The sequence below is a fragment of the Tiliqua scincoides genome, chromosome 8, assembly GCF_035046505.1.
Source record: "Tiliqua scincoides isolate rTilSci1 chromosome 8, rTilSci1.hap2, whole genome shotgun sequence".
NCBI lineage: Eukaryota > Metazoa > Chordata > Lepidosauria > Squamata > Scincidae > Tiliqua > Tiliqua scincoides.
The window spans coordinates 45,370,643-45,394,151 of record NC_089828.1 but is presented as its reverse complement, the minus strand read 5'-3'; the positions used below and the strand labels follow the sequence as shown (position 1 = coordinate 45,394,151).

The following is a 23,509-nucleotide window of genomic DNA, read 5'->3' as shown; positions in this document are numbered from 1 at the left end:
GTGCAGGGGCTTGGGGAGGGCAGAACAAAGGCAGGGAGGGGTGTAATGGGGTGGAGGAAAGGCAGAATGGAGGTGGGACAGGCCTGGAAAAGGGGTAAGATCAGCAGAGGAGACCTGGCAGCCTTACACAGGATTGCCTGGATTTGCACCACTGATTTAGCTGGCGCAGATCCAAGTAGCTCCATTGGGCAGGAAGGGGCTTTACCCAGGGTAAGGAGGAAAACATCCCCTTACACCAAGTTGACCTCCAGCGTTCTGCTGACCAGTGCTGGATACTGTGTAGGCTGGGAAGCCTAGCTGTGCCAGCACAGGTTAGGAATGGGCTGCCCGTAGTAACATTGGTCCATCTACTCAGGACTGTTGACACTAACAGGCAGTGGCTCTCCAGGGTTTCACAGAGGAATTTTTTTCTGCTGTTACTGACCCCAACACAGGAAGTTTGTTTGTGTTCCTTCACTGTAAGAATTGGCCTAACTTTCCCAAATCATTTCTGACCCCACTTCTGCTTTTGTGGCTCAGTCCCATGCCTTGCGACTCAGGGACAGGGACCCATCAACACCCCTTTCCCTCAAAGAGGCTTCTGTTTCTGAACACTCACCTCCTCCGTTTTGGTAACAGATGTAAGGGAAGCGCCACACATTCCCCAGGTCGACTGCATAGCCAATGACAGAGAGGAGAAAATCCACTTTCTTGCTCCACGTCTCTCGCTCGCCCAGTTCCATCAGCTGCTGCCGAACTTCTACCCCATATGTAGTTGAGGTGGTGGTGGTGGTGTTCGTAGCAGCCAGGGCTGCCGAGGGCGCGTCCTCACTGTCTCCCATTGTGTTGCAAGGGCTAGGACTCCGCACTAAGGAAAACCCATTGGAGATCTGACCTACTGCCCCCTTATCTTCTTGGCTGGGGTGAGCCCGAGTTGCCTCATTTCCGTTATTTCCGTTATTTCCTCGCTGCAGGGCAGCTTTGGCATTCTTAACCAGCAGTCCATTCTCTGCGCAATCATCCCCTTCTTTACAGTCTGAGAACTCTTTGTGGGATGTGAGAGGCTGGGTCTCATTGTTGGGGGTGGCCTTCTCCATTCCTGGTTACCAGCCAGGCCCTTTGTCCATTGGCAGTGGACCTCTGCTAGGATCACCTTTTGGCCACAGGTCTGCTCGTGAATTTCTCAGCTTCAGCCGCTTAGCTCCAGTTCTGACATCCACCGGGCCACTCTGGAGGAACACAATACATTAAGCCAGTGACAAGGAGCAGATGCTGGGGTGGGAGTAATATTGTGGCAAGAAATTAAAGACAATTAGGCCCAAATCCTAACCAACTTCCCAGCACCGGCATAGTTGCGCCAAAGGGGCACGTGCTGCATCCTGCAGTTGGGTGGCACTCACGGAGGCCTCCTCAAAGTAAGGGAATGTTTGTTTCCTTATCTCAGAGCTGCGTTGCTCTTATGTCGGTGCTGGAAAAATGGGTTAGGACTGTGTCCTTAGGGCGCAATCCTAACCAACTTTCCAGCATTGGCGTAGCTATGCCAGTGGGGCATGTGCTGCATCCTGAAGTCAGGGGGTAGTCATGGAGACCTCAAGGTAAGGCAGTGTTTGTTCCCTTAGCTTGGAGTTGCATTGCCCTTATGTCAGTGTTGGAAAGTTGGTTAGGATTGCAGCCTTAAGGCACAAACCTAACCAGTTCTACTCAGAAATAAGTCCTAGTTTGTTCAATGATGCTTACTCTCAGGAAAGTGTGGTTAGGATTGCAGCCTTAGTTGATTAAGGGCCGAATCCTATCCAACTTTCCAGCATCAACGCAGTCACAATTCAGCCCCAAGGCAGGGAAACAAATCTTTACGCATTTTTGTCCAGCCCACAGGTGTACAGATCCCTGTTGCGTACATGCAACATTGGGCAGAAATAGCTTTTAATGCTATTTCTCAGCTTCCACACATACACACCCCACACACCTGCAACCAGGGTATAATAATATCTGCCTGCCTTCCATATCCTGTGTATGAATTACTGAAGACATGTATGGAAGGTTCAACAAACACTTGGAATGTGTTCCATCAGCACGAAGCAATCCCATCCTCAACTCCACACCCAGTTATTGCGAAATTATTTAGATTATTAAACTCTGAGAATAAAAGATCAGCTCCTTTCAAGCTCATCCAACTCCTTTCACTTCCAACAATTCCTCCCCCTGAAATCCTGACAACCCAACTGCCAAACTCTGTATGTTCCAGGATTTTAAAACACTCTCAAGAACCTAGTAACCGGTCCGCCAAACTGGAGTTCTGCAAATATGAATTCTGAGACCTTGGGATATTGTGGGCAATAATTCAAATGGGCGATAATCCACACACACACACACACACACACACACCACTGCAGATGTTCTATGAAACGATAGAGTTGGAGAAAGTCTCATAGCGTCCTTTTCCCTAAAAGGAGAGATTAAAGAGGATGTGAGAGCAATTAGTTTAGAAAACATATCCAGTGTGGGGTTCTAGGACAAAATTATAAATTTACAAACTTTGAGCAAGTAAATAGAGGATTGTTCGCTATTTCACAGTGCACAAACTAGTTCCCCCATATCACTTGTTAGCTGTACATTAGACTAACAGCTACACACAGGTGTTTGACAGAGGCAACTGAAAGCATCAGTCAGTCTCATACAGTTTTGGTTAATTTAAATACAAGCCAAAGTAACAACAGATTGAATTATGCTTATGGTGACAGAATTCTCAGCAGAGTAGTACAGGGGGGAGAATTAACAAGGCATGCTAAGTGTCAAGACTGAGGCCATAAGGTTTTATTAGGGACTTTATATATCCAGAAATGTTCTCTTCCAATAACTCAGGATTTCATGGTTTCTCTATAGAGAAAACTGCTGAGGCAAAGAGGCTTTGCAACTATTCTATGAAAACTAATGATGGTGCCTCCTTGTTCAGGGTCAGTATACTCAAGCAAAAAAAAAAAAGACTTACCTGGAGGTGCCAATTATAATAAACAATGTCCCAGGGCTTCTACAGGTAGACTTTGAACACTTTCTGCTCATGTCTGCACTTAACATATCATTATGAAACACACTGCCACAAGATCCTGTGAAGACCACTAGCAGGCTTTTAAAAACTGGTTTGGACAAATAAATGAATACATCTATTGCTGGCTGTCAGCTACAACAGCTAAAAGTGAACTCTGTGAATACACAGAATGCAGCACTCATTATCAAATATCTGTCATCATCAATCTTGAGTCTTTGTGGAGAGGCAATCTGGCAGAGACAGAGGGAAGGGTTACATGGAGCTTTTGATTAACCTTCACCATGGTAAATTCTTACTTTCTTAGATCAATCAGATTCCATTAAGTGCCTTTCATCCAATAGAAGACACAGGTTTTTTCTACTTTATTTTCTACACTCATGAGACCTAGCAGCTTGCTCTTTAAAAAAAAAAAAAAAAAAGCAAATATTTTTGGAGCATGCTGGAAGACATAGCTGTGCAACTGTCTAGTCAAGCAGTGTTGCTTCTTTTTATTCCAAGGTTGTGACCTGAAAGGCAGCTGAATAAATTGGTAAATGTGCTTGATATTCTGACAACCCCTATCAGGAGGACTCAATCCCTTAAAAAAATACAAACCCCTGTCCACAACCCATGGGGCCGATTTCTAGAGCCATACAAGATAATGTGATGTAGTGGTTAGAGTGTGGGACTTACTCTGTGAATCCTTGGGTCAATGACTCTAAACCTAACCTACCTTGCAGGGTTGTTGCAAGGAAGAATGGGAGGAGAGCCCCATATTCTGCCCTGAACTTTTTTTGATGACGAGTGGGATCAAATGAACTATATACATAAAATAATTAAGTGATCAGAGTGATGATAAAGACTCATAAAGGGATAGGGACCAGAGAAAGGGATGCCTCCTTCGGGGTCATGATCAGGCGCGGATTCCCCCTCTAAAACCCACCCAGGTCTAATCCAAAAGTCTTGGTAGAGGACTGAAATCCCAAGAGCCTTCCAATGTTTGCATTCCCCAGCTGAAGAAGGCAGTTTGCAAGAAGGGGGGAAATGGTCATTTGTACCTGCTGGAAATGATGGCTGAATCTTGAAATTCCTAAGCACCTTTTGATTCTCTGCACTCAGGGAAGGCCCCACATGCCGCCACAACCCACTAGCTGCAGCTCCGAAAAGGTTAAATCTCACATTGCCGTCACATGCAGCAATTGTCAAACCTCTCTGTTAATCATCAACTAATACCAAACTATCTCCAAAGAGTCAGGGAGAGTAAATGCTGGAAGGGAAGAGAGGAAGCACTTTTTGTTTCTTCTGGGAGAATGGCACACCTGGGCATCACTGGAGCCCACTGCTGGAGGACTTGGGCAGCTATGGAATAACCTGCGCCTAGTGCCCAAGACATCAAGCCAGTCCTGGGTTTGTACCTTGGTAAGGGCAATTCAATAGTAGGTGCAACTGTGGAGAGGCAGCCCAGCTGAACTTTACACTTTTGAGCCATATGCCTGCGAAATTTTCCAGTTCTTTGCCAGGTAATACTTAAGATCACAGCATTCTGGAGTCAGATCCTCCCCCTACCTGCACCTTTCATAAGTAACTTATTCCATCAGTAGAATGGCATTCTCTAACTAAGGGTGTAATCCTAACCTCACTTTCCTGGGAGTAAGTCCCATTGAACACAGTAGGACTTACTTCTGAGTAGACCTGCTTAGGATTGTGCCCTAAATGAGGATTTCTTTATGGATTCACTGTCACCAGATGCAGTGATGTCTGCCAGCTTAGCTGACTTTAAAAAAGAATTTGTTAAATGCAAATAGGAAGAGAGGGTTCCTGATAGACATTATTAGCCCTGATAGCTAACTAGAGTACCAATTGCCAAACATGACTCACCTGGTCTGATCCAACAGGGCTGACCTTAGGTTCTCAGCACCTAGCCTGTAGTTTCGTTTATCCACAGTCTCCCACTCCTACCTACCCTGTTTTATTCATCCTTAAGGTCCTACAAAAATGGGCATCACCACTGCTAGTCTACTCTTGTGCTGGTCATATTGATCTTTTTTTTAATTTCAGATATGGGGATAGGTACAAAGGTACATATGTAGGTTGGGGGAATACAAAGGAAAGATACATTGGGTAGAAAAATACATACTGATCTTTTTTTAAATAACCTATTTTTCTAAATTTGAATGCAGCTCACAGCATAAGATGTTTTTTAAAAATAGTTTTTGTAATCACAAGTTATAGAGATAATACAACCCAGGATCTAAAGTTGCAGAACTGACAGCTTATAGCAGGGGTGCCCAAACCCTGGCCCTGGGGGCACTTGTGGCCCTCGAGGACTCCCAATGCGGCCCTCAGGGAGCCCCCAGTCTCCAGTGAGCCTCTGCCCCCCCCCCGGAGACTTGCTAGAGCCCGCACTGGCCCGATGCAACTGTTTAACCTCTTGTGAGAGCTGTGGGGTGAGGGCGCCCTCCACTGCTTACTGTTTCATGTCTGTGATGTGGTAGCAGCAGCGAAAGAAAGGCCAGCCTTACATAAGAACATAAGAACAGCCCCACTGGATCAGGCCATAGGCCCATCTAGTCCAGCTTCCTGTATCTCACAGCGGCCCACCAAATGCCCCAGGGAGCACAACAGATAACAAGAGACCTCATCCTGGTGCCCTCCCTTGCATCTGGCATTCTGACATAACTCATTTCTAAAATCAGGAGGTTGCGCATACACATCATGGCTTGTACCCCATAATGGATTTTTCCTCCAGAAACTTGTCCAATCCCCTTTTAAAGGTGTCCAGGCTAGACGCCATCACCACATCCTGTGGCAAGGAGTTCCACAGGCCAACCACACGCTGAGTAAAGAAATATTTTCTTTTGTCTGTCCTAACCCGCCCAACACTCAATTTTAGTGGATGTCCCCTGGTTCTGGTATTATGTGAGAGTGTAAAGAGCATCTCCCTATCCACTCTGTCCATCCCCTGCATAATTTTGTATGTCTCAATCATGTCCCCCCTCAGGCATCTCTTTTCTAGGCTGAAGAGGCCCAAACGCCGTAGCCTTTCCTCATAAGGAAGGTGCCCCAGCCCCGTAATCATCTTAGTCGCTCTCTTTTGCACCTTTTCCATTTCCACTATGCCCTTTTTGAGATGTGGTGACCGGAATTAGATGCAATACTCCAGGTGTGGCCTTACCATCGATTTGTACAACGGCATTATAATATTAGCTGTTTTGTTCTCAATACCCTTCCTAATGATCCCAAGCATAGAATTGGCCTTCTTCACTGCCGCCGCACATTGGGTCGACACTTTCATCGACCTGTCCACCACCACCCCAAGATCTCTCTCCTGATCTGTCACAGACAGCTCAGAACCCATCAGCCTATATCTAAAGTTTTGATTTTTTGCCCCAATGTGCATGACTTGACACTTACTGACATTGAAGCGCATCTGCCATTTTGCTGCCCATTCTGCCAGTCTGGAGAGATCCTTCTGGAGCTCCTCACAATCACTTCTGGTCTTCACCACTCGGAAAAGTTTGGTGTCGTCTGCAAACTTAGCCACTTCACTGCTCAACCCTGTCTCCAGGTCATTTATGAAGAGGTTGAAAAGCACCGGTCCCAGGACAGATCCTTGGGGCACACCGCTTTTCACCTCTCTCCATTGTGAAAATTGCCTATTGACACCCACTCTCTGCTTCCTGGCCTCCAACCAGTTCTCAATCCACGAGAGGACCTGTCCTCTAATTCCCTGACTGTGGAGTTTTTTCAGTAGCCTTTGGTGAGGGACCGTGTCAAACGCCTTCTGAAAGTCCAGATATATAATGTCCACGGATTCTCCCGCATCCGCATGCCTGTTGACCTTTTCAAAGGCCTTTTATAGGCCTTGAGCTATCGCAAGACCTTCATTCATTCATATAAGTCCATCTTTAATATATTCATTTATGTAAACTTATGTAAATTTATTCAAATTTTAAATGTAAATTTATTCTTTTTTTCCCTCGGCCCCCAGAACAGTGTCAGAGAGATGATGTGGCCCTCCTGCCAAAAACTTTGGACACCCCTGGCTTATAGTAACAAAAACACTTATTTTTATTCATGCCTGTAGTAAGATGGCCACTAAACAGTAAATCTTAGGATGTCTATTACAAGATGGAGCTAGACTTTTTTTTCCTATTCTTTTAACTCCTAGCTTAGTCATGTTCTGCCCTACAATAAACAGTAAGTATGTGATTTCTTCTGGAACATGGGGCCATATACGAAAATGACAATTTAGAAAGAAATGGGTTCCAAACTTCACATGCATTGTTTCAGTAATCCTTCAAACAAACCTGTGAAGAAAGCCAGTATTATAACAATCAACATATCATCATCATCAATACCAACAGTGACCCAAGTGACTAAGTGACTCTCAATTTGGAAGCAAAATGGGCTCACCTCTAAATAAGGTACTCGAGGGGCTTCTCAGGCAAGAAGTACAGTCTTTTATACATTATAGGACAAAGAGCATACTTTAAACCCCCCAAACATTTTGACATATAAGTGAGATTCCAGGATCAACAGAACACCTAAGGTGCCAATTTTGAAATGCCTACAGAATGTTGAGGTGTCCATTGAAGGACATTATGAAAATGTGGCCACTGGAGTAGGAATTAGCCTCCTCTAGTTCCTAACAACTTATGGTCAGCATCCAGATGTGGTGATGGCGTCTGGCCTGGACGCCATTAAAAGGGGATTGGACAAGTTTCTGGAGGAAAAATCCATTATGGGTTATAAGTCATGATGTGTATGTGCAACCTCCTGATTTTAGAAATGGGCCATGTCAGAATGCCAGATGCAAGGGAGGGCACCAGGATGAGGTCTCTTGTTATCTGGTGTGCTCCCTGGGGCATTTGGTGGGCTGCTGTGAGATACAGGAAGCTGGACTAGATGGGCCTATGGCCTGATCCAGTGGGGCTGTTCTTATGTTCTGGATATCGGTTAGGGTTGGGGGAGATGCACACTATAACCCTAGAAGTTTCCCGTCCTTGCACTAAATGCAGGGTCTGCTTTAAACCAATTAGACCAATTGCTCTCAATTAGGCCCCATGCCGAAGGTAGGGTAATTTATGCACAACAACTGAGAGTTTTTTTAAACAAAAATAAAATCAATATTTTTACTAAAGTATTTCAAAGTCACTAAAACAAGTGGTTTTGTAACTATTGACTTTTCAAAGGAAATCTACGCATTTTGTTTGTTTACTTTTAGGTTTATATGTATGCAATTTTATATTAAATAGTGCTTAGATCCATTTGGCCCATTAACTCACATTCACTTTTTAAGCGCATATTTTGATTGCTTTCTATTTTACCATAGAGATATAAAGTCTATAATACATTTTATTGCTATATCTAAGTTTCTACAGACCTTGGTTGTGACCCTGGGGCCGCGCAAAAATGTTTCCAATTGCTCCCTGCAGCTCCTAAGGCCAGCCCTGACTATATGGGGAGGTTTCAGGTGAGGGAAAGTGGGAAAAGGTCACCTTTCCCCTTTCTCACTGTTCTGAAAACTCCTCTTTCCTGCTGTATAACAATAAAGCCAGCTCTGAACCTGAGCCCTTTTGCACCATATAACAATGGAAAAAGGTTTCAGGAATGTAGGAAAGTTGAAAAGGGTGCTCTTTCCTTTTTCTCTTTCTAACCCCTCCCCCCCAGCTCTGAACACGACTACAGGCATCTGTTCTAAACTGGTGATATACAACAAAGTTCTGCTGTGATTCTGCACTGGTAAACTTACAATTTGAGAAATGGAGCGGCAGTTGGATACTGGGTGGCTGGTACACAACTAAGTGCTACAATCTCAGCTTATCCTCAACATGTGGATATTAAGGTGCTGACCGTTGTCATTTGTCTCTGTGATTTCTGAGCTGACATGTTTGAGGCAGGCCAAGAAACTGACACAAGGTTTTCCCTGCAGACAGAATCGGTTTTCAAACTGGCACGGTGCAGATAGCCCATGACAGAGGTGGGCAGGAGGTCCCTAGTTCTGGGGTCGGCAACCTGCCATTCTGGAGCCGCAAGCGGCTCTTTCAGCCTTCTGCTGCGGCTCCGTGCGGGGCCAACCCGTGGGAGGGAGGGGCTCACCCCTCCCGCAACGCACCTGCCCCTCACCAGCCTGAGCACACTAGCGCAGCTCCCACGCATCCTGTGGCTGCGCCCCATAGGAGAGGGCGTGAACGGGCTGGCGGAGCAGCTCCTGCCCAAAGAGCCCGCACCGCCCGTTCCCTCCTGCCCGAGCTGCAGCGCAAAAGCAAGCAATTGAGTGCAGCTGCTCAGTCCTCCTGTGCGTGTCTCCTCAAAAGTAAGTCCCATTGTGCTTGCTCCCAGGAACGTGTGCCCAGGATTACAGCCTTCAAGCTGCCCACTCAGCATTCCCCCGTCACTCACTCACCCTCTCACTGCCCCATTTCCTTCATTTGTTTCCCCCCATGATCACGGCAAAAGCAAGCAATTGAGTGCAGCTGCTTTGTCCTCCTCCAAAGCTCAGAGCATAATCCTGTGTGTGTCTCGTCAGAAGTAAGTCCCATTGTGCTTAATCCCAGGAAAGTGTGCCCAGGATTACAGCCTTCAAGCTTGCCCACTCAGCATTCCCCCGTCACTCACTCACATGCTCACTGCTCCATTTCCTTCACTTGGAAACTTGAACGGGTTTTGGAGACCCCTGCACCAGATGGTATTCTGTATATGTTTGTATACTGTATGTGTAACATACTGTATATGTAGCATCAAAGCATATTTCATTGTTGGGAAGTAATCACTGTTAGTATGCTTTTTATTTTATGCAGTTTTGAACTCTTAGCTTGTTTGTTCAGGAGCACCTTTGTGAACAGTGTTAAGTAGTACTAAGTGGTCTTGTTCAGAGGTAGTATTGTGTGGAAAGGCATTTACAGAAGTACAGAAGTAAATGACAGTAAAGAATGACAGTATCCTTCACAAGCAGTTCACCTGTGCACAATCTAAAACAGTTGTTCTCCAACTGTGGGTCTGGACCTGATTTTTAGTGGGACCTAGAAGAGGGAAGTGTATTATATAACTGTGACCTATAAGAGGGGAGCACAAACTATATATGCAGTGTATATATACTCCCCTGGGAGTGAGTCCCGTTGACTCTACTGGGGCTGACTTACCTTTCCCCCTGTTTTTGCACTGGTATGTATGGAGATCTGCCCCCCCCCCCAACTTCCATCTGTTGGTTCTGTGTGCAAGGGGTTTTGCCATGGTCTTGCTGTGATATCTATATAGAGATCTCCCCCCCCCCTGCACCTTCTCCCTGTTTTTGCACTGGTCTGTATAGAGATCTGCTCCCCCCCCCCCACTTGTATTGGAATCAAGGAAGATCTGGTGAGGAGGTAGATGTGGTGTCAGCAGTGGCCCCTTTAAGGGTAAGCCTGGGCATCCAGCAGAGTGTGCTGCTGCAGCCACTTGAAGGCAATAGGGCCCTCAGTGATATAAGAAAACCTGAGGCAGGAAGGGTTTGTGGGTTGTAGAAGGAGTGCAGGTTGACTTTGGAATCTGACCTGGCTTATTGACTTTGTACTTTGACTTGGATACTCTGACTGATTTGACTGACTTTGGAATCTGATCTTGGACTGTGACTTGGCTTATTGACTTTGGACTCGGCCCTGGATACTCTGACTGACTTTGTGACTAAGGGACTGCTAGAGACACTGGAGTTTGAAGTGCGGCTGCTGTGCCCAAGACCTGCTGACGATCCAGGGTCTGCTGTAGTGGTGGGAGGCTGCTGGCAGGAGAGAGGACCTCTGCAGGTTGAACAGGGGAGCTACCCTGGAGGTGGGGTCCAGCAGGACTGCAGGGCAGAAGCAGGGTCATTTGTTGGGGGAAAGGGGAGCTAATTTGCTTAAAGTGGGCATAATTCTCCAGGCAGAGAATGGCCTTGGAATCAGGCAAAACACCATACAGGACCAGGTGTCTGAAAACACAGGACAAGAATGTATGATAAAACTAACTAAAAGCTACAAGAGGGGGCTACTTTATAAAAATGGGACCTATAAGAGCATAAAGGTAAAAAAAAAAAAACAAACTATATATGCAGTGTTATCTTCATTTTAGGTGTCAAAAGGGTTTTGGAAAATGGGTCCAAATGGCTCTTTGAGTGTTTAAGGTTGCTGACCCCTGCCCTAGTTCCTTTAATGGTCAATGTGTACATGCTTTAAAAAGGATGGGCACACAAGCGATCCCCAAACTCTTGGCAGCAAACAGCAACCCAAGGATTTTGCCCATCTTTTGCTTGTCCATCTGTAGGAGCTCTCCAGCAATGGCAGCACACACACACAGCATCAGGGATAATAGTTCATTACTATCTATTTTTGTTCTCAGCCGATGCAAAGGTCATTCTTACGCAAACATGGGCGGGCTGGCTCTTTCTCAACAGCTGGAAGAACCAGCAGCGCTAATACAAACCATACAACCTGGAAACCACGGCCAACCTGGCGGCTGCTCTTTTACAAGTGCTGCTTAACCCTTGGAAGGAGTTGGAGATGGCGAACGTCCAGAGAAAGGCCTTTTGGCTCTGGCACTCAGAAAAAAGATACTGCAGCGATATGAATGGACCTGAAACTCAGGAAGCCTCGAATGCCAGAGTTATAACTACAAACAGAGGTGCCAGGGAATGAAGAAAACCAGCCTGGGAATGCCACCCTTTCATCAGTAAGTCCTTCCTCAGGAACCCTAGCTGTGTGAGAGCTGCCTGCAATTTAACTCAGTAATGAGGAGGGGAGAGGCACTCTGCACATGCACTCTGTACATGCTTAGAAGCCCTCTTTTCTTACTTGCATGAGTCAATATAAAGGCTTGCCATGTAAAACACTACCCTTTAAGACTGTTCTCATAAATGCTGCGCTCTACAGTTGATGCCCCACTCCTTCCTCCTGCCTGCCCCAGCTGCTGATATTTGATGTTTCCCCAGGTATAGTCTGTTTTCTGACCTTACTCTCTGCTGCACAGGAAACATGGCTTAAAAGTCATCAAAATGGAAAGTCCCAATCCAGACACCAAATCCAGTGCTTTCACTACCTTTGGTTGGAATCCCTCAAACTAATGGCTGCAACACCAAAACTGTTGCTCATTCCCTAGCTCCCCCCCAAAAAGGGGGGGGGACTTTGGTGAAGAAAACAGAGGAGAAAAATCAGCCTAAAACCTAAAGGTGGCTTCCTCCACATCTATTCTTTTAAGTCCATCCATACCATTAATATAGACTCGTCACTGGTGAACGTATGTGTGTTCTATTCCTCTTGCACATATATTCCATTACCATCATTCAAAGGGGGCTGTGCAGAGGATCAGCTTCATGGAATTAGAGGACAGGTCCTCTCGTGGATTGAGAACTGGTTGGAGGCCAGGAAGCAGAGAGTGGGTGTCAATGGGCAATTTTCACAATGGAGAGAGGTGAAAAGTGGAGTGCCCCAAGGATCTGTCCTGGGACCAGTGCTTTTCAACCTCTTCATAAATGACCTGGAGACAGGGTTGAGCAGTGAAGTGGCTAAGTTTGCAGACGACACCAAACTTTTCCGCGTGGTGAAGACCAGAAGTGATTGTGAGGAGCTCCAGAAGGATCTCTCCAGACTGGCAGAATGGGCAGCAAAATGGCAGATGCGCTTCAATGTCAGTAAGTGTAAAGTCATGCACATTGGGGCAAAAAATCAAAACTTTAGATATAGGCTGATGGGTTCTGAGCTGTCTGTGACAGATCAGGAGAGAGATCTTGGGGTGGTGGTGGACAGGTCGATGAAAGTGTCGACCCAATGTGCGGCGGCAGTGAAGAAGGCCAATTCTATGCTTGGGATCATTAGGAAGGGTATTGAGAACAAAACGGCTAATATTATAATGCCGTTGTACAAATCGATGGTAAGGCCACACCTGGAGTATTGCATCTAATTCCGGTCACCACATCTCAAAAAGGGCATAGTGGAAATGGAAAAGGTGCAAAAGAGAGCGACTAAGATGATTACGGGGCTGGGGCACCTTCCTTATGAGGAAAGGCTACGGCGTTTGGGCCTCTTCAGCCTAGAAAAGAGACGCCTGAGGGGGGACATGATTGAGGGGAATTATGCAGGGGATGGACAGAGTGGATAGGGAGATGCTCTTTACACTCTCACATAATACCAGAACCAGGGGACATCCACTAAAATTGAGTGTTGGGCGGGTTAGGACAGACAAAAGAAAATATTTCTTTACTCAGCGTGTGGTCGGTCTGTGGAACTCCTTGCCACAGGATGTGGTGCTGGCGTCTAGCCTAGACGCCTTTAAAAGGGGATTGGACAAGTTTCTGCAGGAAAAATCCATTATGGGGTACAAGCCATGATGTGTATGCGCAACCTCCTGATTTTAGAAATGGGTTATGTCAGAATGCCAGATGCAGGGGAGGGCACCAGGATGAGGTCTCTTGTTATCTGGTGTGCTCCCTGGGGCATTTGGTGGGCCGCTGTGAGATACAGGAAGCTGGACTAGATGGGCCTATGGCCTGATCCAGTGGGGCTGTTCTTATGTTCATGTTAAAACTGTTCCACACCAAAGACCCAAAGGCCTTGATCCCGTAATGGGCCTGCACTGTATTGCAGCTAACTTCGCATTCACTGATGTGCCAGCATCAGAGTATGAGGGAGGAAGCCCTTCTGGCTTGGAAATGTCTGTGACAGCCTGGCTGTTCTTTCATGGTATGTAGTTTGTGCAGGCTTGAGTGGGGATTACTCTGAGATTTATTGGCAAAAGGAAACTTCTTTGCTGTGGAAGGAGACAGATGGTGCTTTTAAAATGCATTTGAAGCCTGGGAACTTGCAGGTCCTCAGAGCACTTTCACCGGCTTCTGCAATGCTCTCCCACAGGGTCCGACAGCAAGGACAAGAACAAAATGTGTGGTATATTATCTATGCACCCCCCATTAATATAATAAATAAAAACCAAACAAAACAGTTTTATTTTTTGCAGATTTCAGTGCTTTCTTTTTTTACAAAAATGAGAAGTGCAGAAAACAGTGCTGTGTTTTTATTTTGTTATCACCGCTTTCTCCCACCTCTAATGACTGTATTACTATTAAGAATTTTTACTGCTTTTCACTGAAAAAAAAGGTTGCAAAGTGCTTTACAGAGCTAAACAAATCAAGAAATGGTTCCTTGCCTCCAAAGGGCTCAGAAGCTAACAAAAACTGCAGAAGACACCAGCAAACAGCCACCAGAGAAGATGGTCTCCTGGGGTGCAGAGGGACTACTCTTGCCCTGCTAAGAGGAACATCACTTTAAAAGGTGCCTCTTTGCCTAGTTAGATGGGCTAGGGAAGGCAAAGTATTAGTGGGTGGGCCCAGGAAAGGTGAAGAAAGAAGAGGCTCTTGGAGGGATGGCTTTGGAGAAGTGAGGCTTGGGGGTCAGGGACAGAGGAGAAGGCGGTCTCCTACCTATAGACTCTGGGTAGTAGAGAGAGGCAGTTAATGCCCAGTTAGCAGAGGTTCAGACAAATGCCTCCATTTCTCCCCATCACCCCCTAAATGCATGGATGGGGTTTGCTCACACTCCAAATCTTTCCACTCCATGCAAGCCTCCTTCTCGCGTTGCCCACCTTTATGCTTCTCTCTACTGCCCTGAAATCTCTCAGAAGGTCCCCCTACTCCTCCAACCCTCCCCCAAAACCCAAGCAGAACCTCTTTTCTGGTGGCTGTTTTGCTGGTGTCTACGGCATCTTCTATTAGCTTTGGAGGCAAGGAACAATTTCTTAATCTGTTTACGGGTGTAAAGCACTTGCAACTTTTTGTTGACATAAATCAGCATAAGAATATTCTTAATAATAGTAGTAATAACAATTAAGACATATTTCTCTTCCCTTGCCAATTCCCCTGACTGCCCACCTTCCTCACATTTCAAACCCCACTGGAATACGAGGAGCCATGTTGGTTTTGTGCTAGAACAGGGGTGCTCACACTTTTTGGCTCGAGAGCTACTTTGAAACCCAGCAAGGCCCGGAGATCTACCAGAGTTTTTTTTACAATGTTCACGCCATCATAACATATAACATTTATGTGTACAATGTATGTTGGTGTACCTTGAGCCCTACTGAGTATAACAGGACTTACTCCTGACTAGACATGCCTAGGATTAGGCTGTGAGGCTGCAATCCTAGCCACACTTACCTGGGAGTAAGCCCAATTGAGTACAATGGGCCTTACTCCCGGCGTTTCCTCCCAGAGGCACCTGAAGGGGGGGTCAGCACTCCGCGATCTACTCATTTTGCCTCGTGATCTACCGGTAGATCGCGATCCACCTATTGAGCACCCCTGTGCTAGAAGGTTTAAGCTTTCAAGATGTTTTAGGTCAGTGATCACTTCCTGGTCAAAACACAAACAGCAGAGAACTGGCTTTGTTGCATCTTGTCTCAGGCGAAACAGCAGGCTGCAAAACCAATTGCCTAACCAGAGCGCAGGACTTCAACATTCCACAACAGCACTTGCTATTGGTTATTATTTATTTTTATGGGCTGCATTCCTTTCTCATCAGTGGGCATTCCAGACCCCTTGGGGCAAAATTCTTTTTTCTTCTTCTTCTTTTTGCTATGTCTATGTTTCTTTTTGCATGAGGCCATGCCCAGCGTGAGGATAACTGACTTTTGATGGGATCTAAGGCACTCTCACAACAAACAAACTTTGCAGCATTCAGTCTTGGAAGTGGCTGGAGGGCCCCACAAATACATGGATAGTAGAAAAATTATGGACATTTCTTCCAAGAAGACCAGGTGCCCTACCTTCAGCAGTCCTCAGAGTTAAACGGAATGGCATACTTGCTCCAAGCCTGCACTGTTATGCACCCAGTGCAGACTGTGGCACTATCACAGACAGATACCCCAAGACGATCAGAAGAACCTTGGAGGATCAGACCACAACGTGTCCATCTAGCCCAGCATCCTGTCTCCAGCAGCAGTCAGTCAAATGCCTCTGGGAAACTCATAAGCAAGATGAGATGGTAACAGCTCTCCCCCAGCAACTAGCACTAAGGTAGTTTGCCTCTGAAAATGGAGGTTTCTTTTAGTTAACAACTGTGGCTAGCCCTATTCTCCAAGGAACAGCCTAATTCAGTGATGGCGAACTTTTTAGAGACCGAGTGCCCAAACTGCAACCCAAAACCCACTTATTTATCGCAAAGCGCCAACCCGGCAATTTAACCTGAATACTGAGATTTTAGTTTTAAAAAAACAACTCATACATTAACATCTTTTACCTACTATTACTTGTAACCTAATGAACTTTTCCTCTAGAACAGGGGTGCCCAAACCCCAGTCCTGGGGCCACATGTGGCCCTCAAGGACTCCCAATCCGGCATGCAGGGAGCCCCCAGTCTCCAATAAGCCTCTGACCCTCCAGAGACTTGTTGGAGCCCACGCTGGCCCGACACAAGTGCTCTCAGCATGATGGCCAACTGTTCAGCCTCTGATGTGAGCTGTGGGACGAGGGCTCCCTCCACTACTTGCTGTTTATGTCTGTGATGCAGCAGCGGCAGAGAAGGAAAGGCCAGTCTTGCTTTGTGCAAGGCCTTTTATAGTCCTTGAGTTATTGCAAGACCTTCATTCATTCATATAAGTTCCATCTCTAATATATTCATTTATGTAAATTTATTCAAATTTGAAATGTAAATTAATTATTTCTCCCCAGGTCCCCAACACAGTGTCAGAGAGATGATGTGGCCCTTTTGCCAAAATGGTTGAGGAGATGAGGCTGCAGGAGGGCACTCATGATTGGCTGGTGGTCAGCCAGTGAACTGCCCTGAGCCATTTGGGAGCAAAACACGGACCTTAGCCGAGCAGAGTGGGCAAAATTCAAAAGGAAAAGAAAACATGGAGCAGGTGGGGCGGCAACGGAGCGAAGGGAGAGAAGGGCAGTGAGCTCAGCAGGCAGAGGGAAACAGCCCGCCCTCCCCAACACACGGAAGCTCGGAAAAAAATCTCCATTTTATTTAAAGTGACTCGCTGGGGGGACTGCAGCTTCAGCGCCCCTCTCCAGGCTGACTGGCTCAGCGCCTGGGGCTTTTGACCCATCTGCCCCATTCCCAGGTTCACCAGTGGCTGCGCATGCCCACAGAGAGGGCTCTGAGTGCCCACTCTGGCACGCGTGCCATAGGTTCACCACCACTGGCCTAATTCATTTCTATAATCAGTGGCCACCACTACATTCTGGGCAGTGGATTCAACAGGTGAAACAGGATGAGCCATTTGTCTGGTTCACGAGACTCCTGTTTTTCAATTATTTCAATTATAGGTAGATCAAGGTGAAACTCAGTAAGGTGAGCAACTTCTGTTCACTGCTGTGCTTCTGCCTCTACTGAGGTGGAGTACTTTGCTGCTGAAGTTACTTGTAGAGTAAACTATGGTACTGCTGCTTGAGAGAGAGAGTTTAATGCAGCCCAAATAACGTGGCAATTTCCTATTGAATGGTTATGATTGTTCAAACAACTTGTTACGAGTCTGTCACTGAAGCAAAATTTAGCACTGAAAGGCAATTCTGAAGCTGCCGCTTCGGTGGTGTGGGCTGTCCCCTCCTACACAGAAATCTGCGTGCTAGACATATAGTCTAAGTTTAATCCCAGTTTTTCAACTGACTCTCAAGGACAGCCTGTCAGTTTCACACCACAAAAAGAGAGTGATGCAAAGCTGTACCAACAAGATGCAACATCTGGTGGGGGCAGACATAGGATGATACATGTCAATCAATTAACCAGGTCTCAAAGTCCTAAGAACAAAGTGAAATCAGGAGAAGGGAAAAGCCCTCGTCCCATGCAGTGGCATAGCTAGAGGGGTGTAAAGCACTAAGATTTGCAGGGAGCCTCACTGTGGTGTGCAAGCGGCCCCTCCCCCTCTCCTTCAGAGCTATTCTGGGTGGGGGAGCAAAACGGAGGCATTCACCTGTTTTGCTTCCCCCACCCGGAATAGCAATGAAGGGGGGTTGCTTGCAAGCGCAGTGAGGCTCCCTGCAAAACTTAGTGCTTTGCACCCTCTCTAGCTATGCCACTTGCCCCATGAAACTGAGCATCGAACATTTTAGAGAAAACTGAGGGATGGCAGTAACAAGGGTCCCTGGAAGTATCATCTCAGTTCATCCTTAGAATACATTCTTAAGTCAAACAGGAATCATTCAGTCTTCCCTGCTGATGCTATAAATTATCATGTACACTGATGGCCTTGAATTGAGAAAAGAGAGGGAACATCAGAACATGCTTTTGTCCACCACCCCCAGACATCACTTCTCTCCCTCCTGAGCCATCCAATTTCTTTCCCTTATGTCATCAACAACCAATAAACACACCTGTCATTCTAGATATCTCATATTTAACGTATTACTTTCATAAAGAGAGTCAGGATGGTGTCGTGGTTCAGGAATTGGACTTAGACCTGGAAAATCCAGGTTCAAATCCCCACTTAGCAGTGAAGATTCCTTGGGCCAGTCCCTCTCTTTCTCAGCCTCACCTACCTCACAGGGTTACTGTGAGCAGAGTCACCAAGAGGAATCAGGGGGTACAAAGTTTCTTTTGGGCCCCTTCCCAAACTGGGAGGGGAGGGGATGAAACAGAGTGGGGGAGGGTGGTGACAAGGGTGAGCAGAACATGGGTGGAGAGGGGGCAAAACAGCACAGGGGGAGGGTGGCAACAGCCGGAAAAGTCTTTGGAGCCATGCAGAGCCCAGGTCTACCTGCCTGTGTAGCATCAGTAGCTACATACAGTAAACCAAATGCACTAGAAAATCACTTTTTATATATAGAAAATCACTGCATAATGTTAGCATCCTCCTATTTAAGCTCACACTAGAATGGAAAGTGTCCTGTTTGCACCAAAACATACTTCTGCAGCAACTGTAGCCCCACAGCTGTGTCCCTGAGCTCCTATACTCTCCTTCACTGCAAGCCGATCTACATATCAAAAAGAGCTACTGTATCAGAGCATCAAAAGAGCTACTGCAGCAAGCTACAGCCCAATCCTATACATGTCTACTCAGAAGTAAGTTCCATTAGAGTCAATGGGGCTTACTCCCAGGAAAGTGTGGATAGGATTGGGCTGCTCGTGTCTTCCTACATTTGACACTGTGTTAAGGAGTATCATGTAGGCATTCCTTAGCCCAGCACATCTGGCTTTAGGTGGCAGCAGCTGTGCACCCAGCATCCCACATGGGTGTCGACACCAGGTGAGATCAGAAAATATAAGATCCTAGGAAATTTCTGGCCCTCCTCCTTTGGCTCTTGAGCCTTCTTTTTGACCTTGGGCCCAAGTACAAACTTCCTCCCTTTACCTCATGAGCCATGGTTGTGAGGACAAAAGGAGGGGGAGGAATTACCCTGTGTTCCTTGGAGAAAGGGTGGTATGAAAATCTAAAATATAAAAAACAAAAGTAGATGAACACTATGCCAATCATTATTTCACACTTGTGCATATATATTCCTACATGCTTCAGTGAGCTTCATTCATTTACTGAATGAGGATTAGTCCTTTCATGAGCAGTAATAACATTCATATGATTCCTGCAAGCTGGCTCTTATATCTGGAAATCTAGGGGATGGAAGCCCCTTCTGTGTGTTGTGGAAAAAAAGGCTTGTTCACCTATTCAGGTGAGGGAGCGCCCTGCTACAAAGAGATCCTCTTGCTAACTTGTTAGCGGGCTGTTGGCTTGTTAGCGGGAATGATGAGTGCTTATAGGAAGGAGGTACAGAAGTTGTTATTGTGGCGCAAAGAAAATAATCTCTCACTTAACATCAAAAAAACTAAAGAACTTATGACTGACTTCCGGAAAAAGAGGGATGTAACACACCATTATACATAAATGGTGAGGAGGTGAAGAGGGTTGCTAGTTTCAAATTCCTAGGTATTTACAACACAGAGGACCTCTCATGGACTATTAACACCAGCATGTTGATAAAAAAGGCACAAAAGCTGTTACATTTTCTGAGGAAGCTTGGGAGGTTAAATTCGTCACAGCAGCTGCCTGTGTCTTACTATCGTTGCACCATTGAGAGTGTCCTAACCTATGATATCTTGGTGTGGTACGGAAATTGCTCTGCAGGGGACAAAAAAGCTCTGAAGAGAATTATTAAGATTGCGCAGCACATCATCAACCTTCATCTACCAACTTTGGAGGACATCTATACATCTCCCCTTCCATCCGGCTCATAAGTTCTTTGAACTGTTGCCTTCGGGTAGATGATACAGAACTATTGGAGCACGCACCACAGGACTCCTGAACAGTTTTTATCCTACAGCCATAATTACATTGACTAAGGCGATATAGTTGTTACCATGCTCCTGGGCATTATGGTCTGTTATACTGTTTTTATATTATGATGCATGTTGTATAGAATGTGTGGGTGAGTGTGTAGAGTGTGATTGTTGGAACTGCAGTATATATTTATGCTTGTATCTCAAAGGTGCATGAATTTCGTTGCGCTGTAGCACAATGACAATAAAGTTACTACTACTACTATTGGACAAAATGTTCCAGATGGCACATGCAACACAAATAAAACAATAATTTGTTATTATTTGTATGTCAAGTTTTTTTTTACTTTTCTGAGGTGAAGGAAAGGCCCAATGCTCAAGTTTTGCAACCAGCTCTCCAGAACTTCTGCCTCTTAGGTCTCTCCTTCTCAGGGACTTGTGGAGGGTGGGGAGGAAGGTGAGGCAGAGCCTCCCCACTGGAGTCCTTCAAAAAGTGCCTCCGCTGCTGTGTGAGGCACCCAAGCACCCACACCCCACACACTGCGCTTTTCGAAGGACCCCTGTGAGGAGGCTGTGCCTGAGAGTGCATGGGTTGTGGATGTCTGGGCACCTCACAGGCAGCTGCACTTTTTGAAGGACTCCAGTGGTGAAGGTGATGGAAGGTGAGGCAGAGCCTCCCCACCTTCAAAAAGTGCTGCCTCCACTGTGTGAGGCACCCAAGCACCCACAACCCACGCTCAGAGCACTTTTTGAAGGACTCCAATGGGGGGGGAGCTCTGTCTCAGAGCGTGAACTGTGGGTGCTTGCAGCAGCAGTGCTTTTCGAAGGACTCCAGTGGGGAGGCTCTGCCTCAGAGTGCATGGGTTGTGGGTGCTTGGGCACCTCACACTGCGGCTGCACTTTTCGAAGGACTCTGGTGGGCAGGCTGTGCCTCACAAGGACTCCAGTGGGGAGGCTCTGCCTCACCTGCCTTCCTTGCCTCCCCACCCCACCGCACCCTGCTGTCGCCCCCATCCTTTAATCCCCAACACGGGTCAGGGAGTAAGAAAGCAGCCCGCAGCCAGACGTGCAACACTTGAGAGGCAGAGGCGAGGTTCCTCCAAGCAGTCTATCCAAGGGGCTTGGGGGGGGGGCTGTGCGCGCACCTGGGCTCTCCCGCGCAAATCGACGTGGCTCAACTCGCGCGCCAAGACTGCAATCCTATGCACACTTTCCCGGTTGTAAGCCCCACTGGGCACAAGGGGACTTACTTCTGGCAAGTAAACATGCCTAGGCTTGGGCTCCCAGGCTGCAATCCCATCCACACTTTCCTGGGAGTAAGCCCCACTGAACACAAGGGGGCTTACTTCTGAGTAGACATGCATAGGCTAGGGCTCTCAGGCTGCAAGGCTATGACGCTTTCCCCGGGGGTAAGCCCCATTGAACACGATGGAACTTACTTCTGAGTAGACACGCCTGCTGCAGATTGGCACGGGGCTGCACCAGCCAGCCTCCTTCCCCTCCTCCTCCGCCAAGCCAGTACCTGGGCGTTCCGCGGGTGCTGCAGCCCGTCTGTCTGTCTGTCCTCCTCCTCTTTGGCGTCGGCGCGTGTCCCCCGCGCCCTCCACCAGCTGGGGCGCCTCTGGGCCACCCGGCATCCGGGGGAGGCTTTTTGTACCGCCGCCTCACATGGTCAGATGCCCAGACGATCCGCTGCCCGAGAGCCGGGAAGGACCTCCGACGTCACCTGCCTCCCTGCCCTTCTGCGCCTTCTTTTTTTTCCTGCAGCCCAAGAAACTTTCCGCGCCTCCAACTTCGCTGCGCGGGGAAGCAGAGCGCAGGGGGAGGGGAGGCGGGCTGGGCTCAGGCGGGAGCTTGGAGATGGGGGCAGGAGGGGGTCGTTGTGCGGTCAGGCAGGGGCCAGGCACCCGCCCACTCTGCACCCCCCAGCTCCTCCCAGCACCCACCCTGCACCCCACCTAGCACCCCCAGCACCCCACCCTGCACCCACCCAGCTCCTCCCAGCACCCACCCTGCACCCCCCAGCACCCCACCCTGCACCCACCCAGCTCCTCCCAGCACCCACCCTGCACCCCCCAGCACCTCACCCTGCACCCACCCAGCTCCTCCCAGCACCCACCCTGCACCCACCCAGCAGGGGCAACATCAAGGAGCTCAGTGGGGGAACACCTGCTGGGCACACAGGAGACCCCACTGGCTGCATCTCTTGGGAGGGCTGGCAAAGGAAGGCACAAAGATGCCTGGCCTGAGAGGGAACTGCTGTGAATGAATGAATTTTACTGAGCTTTTTTATAGTACACATGAGAAGTATAACACAGGCATGGAGAACTGTGAACTGTTTGCCACACACCTCCTGCGCAGTGAAAACATACAGACCAAGCCAGAAACACATGGAGACATAAGCTTTTCAGAGGCAATGTGGGGGGTGGTTAAAATAATGCCCAGGGAAAAGCAGACTATAAAAGGCCTTGCTCTAACTCGACTGGCAGATAATGTCTGGCAGTCATACCGGCAGTTGCGGGCCGGCATGGACTCCAACAGTCTCCGACAGGCCATGGGCTCATTGTAGACTGGGGCTCCCTACAGGCCAGATTGCAGGTCCCCGAGGGTTGCAAATGGCCTCCAGGTCAGAGTTTGCACACGCCTGTCTAGGAAAAAGCCCCTGAGGTGCAGTTGTGGGCCGGCAAGGCCTCCGACAGTCTCCGATGGGCCAGGGGCTACAGGCCGGATTGGGGGTCCCCAAGGGCTGCAAATGGCCCCCGGACTAGGGTTTGCACACGCCTGGTCTAGAAAAAGGCACCTGAGGTGGAACATGATAGAGACATACAAAATTATGCTGGATAGAGTGGATAGGGGGATGTACTTTTCCCTCTCACACAACACCAGAACCAAGGTTCAGAGAAAATATTAACCTGTGGAGCTCCCGGCCATGTGATGTGGTGATGGCAACTGGCCTAGAAGCCTTTAAAAGGGGATAGGGCAGATTTCTGGAGGAAACGTCCATCACAGGTTGCAAGCCATGATGGGTATGGGCAACCTCCTGGTTTTAGAAATAGGCTTTTTCAGAATGCTAGATGCAAGGGAAGGCACCAGGATACAGGACTCTTGTTCTTCTCCCTGAGGCATCTGGTGGGCCACTATGAGATACAGGATGCTAGACTAGATGGGCTTTTGGCCTGATCCAGCAGGGCTCTTCTTACATTCTTATGACACCCCCCCCCCTAAAAACCCTGGAAAGATGTTGCCGGACTGCGCAGGTACCATTGAGCTAGCTGGACTGACTCAGAATAAGACA

The 23,509-nt window shown here is 47.6% G+C and overlaps 1 protein-coding gene across 2 annotated transcripts in view; it reads right to left on the bottom strand.

The window, feature by feature from the left end:
• Nucleotides 1–21,999, bottom strand: part of SLC6A4 (solute carrier family 6 member 4) — a 48,425-nt gene extending 26,426 nt beyond the window's left edge. The window contains exons 1-2 of one of the 2 annotated variants that reach the window (XM_066636186.1): nt 21,654–21,999; nt 599–1,208 (exon numbers count right to left, since the gene is read on the bottom strand). In XM_066636186.1, coding sequence (XP_066492283.1) covers nt 599–1,076 — 478 coding nt within the window. In that variant the 5' untranslated portion in view covers nt 1,077–1,208; nt 21,654–21,999. The remainder of the gene's footprint in view (nt 1–598; nt 1,209–21,653) is intronic. The other variant, XM_066636185.1, reaches the window with a different exon arrangement.
• Between the last annotated feature and the right edge of the window lie 1,510 nt (nt 22,000–23,509).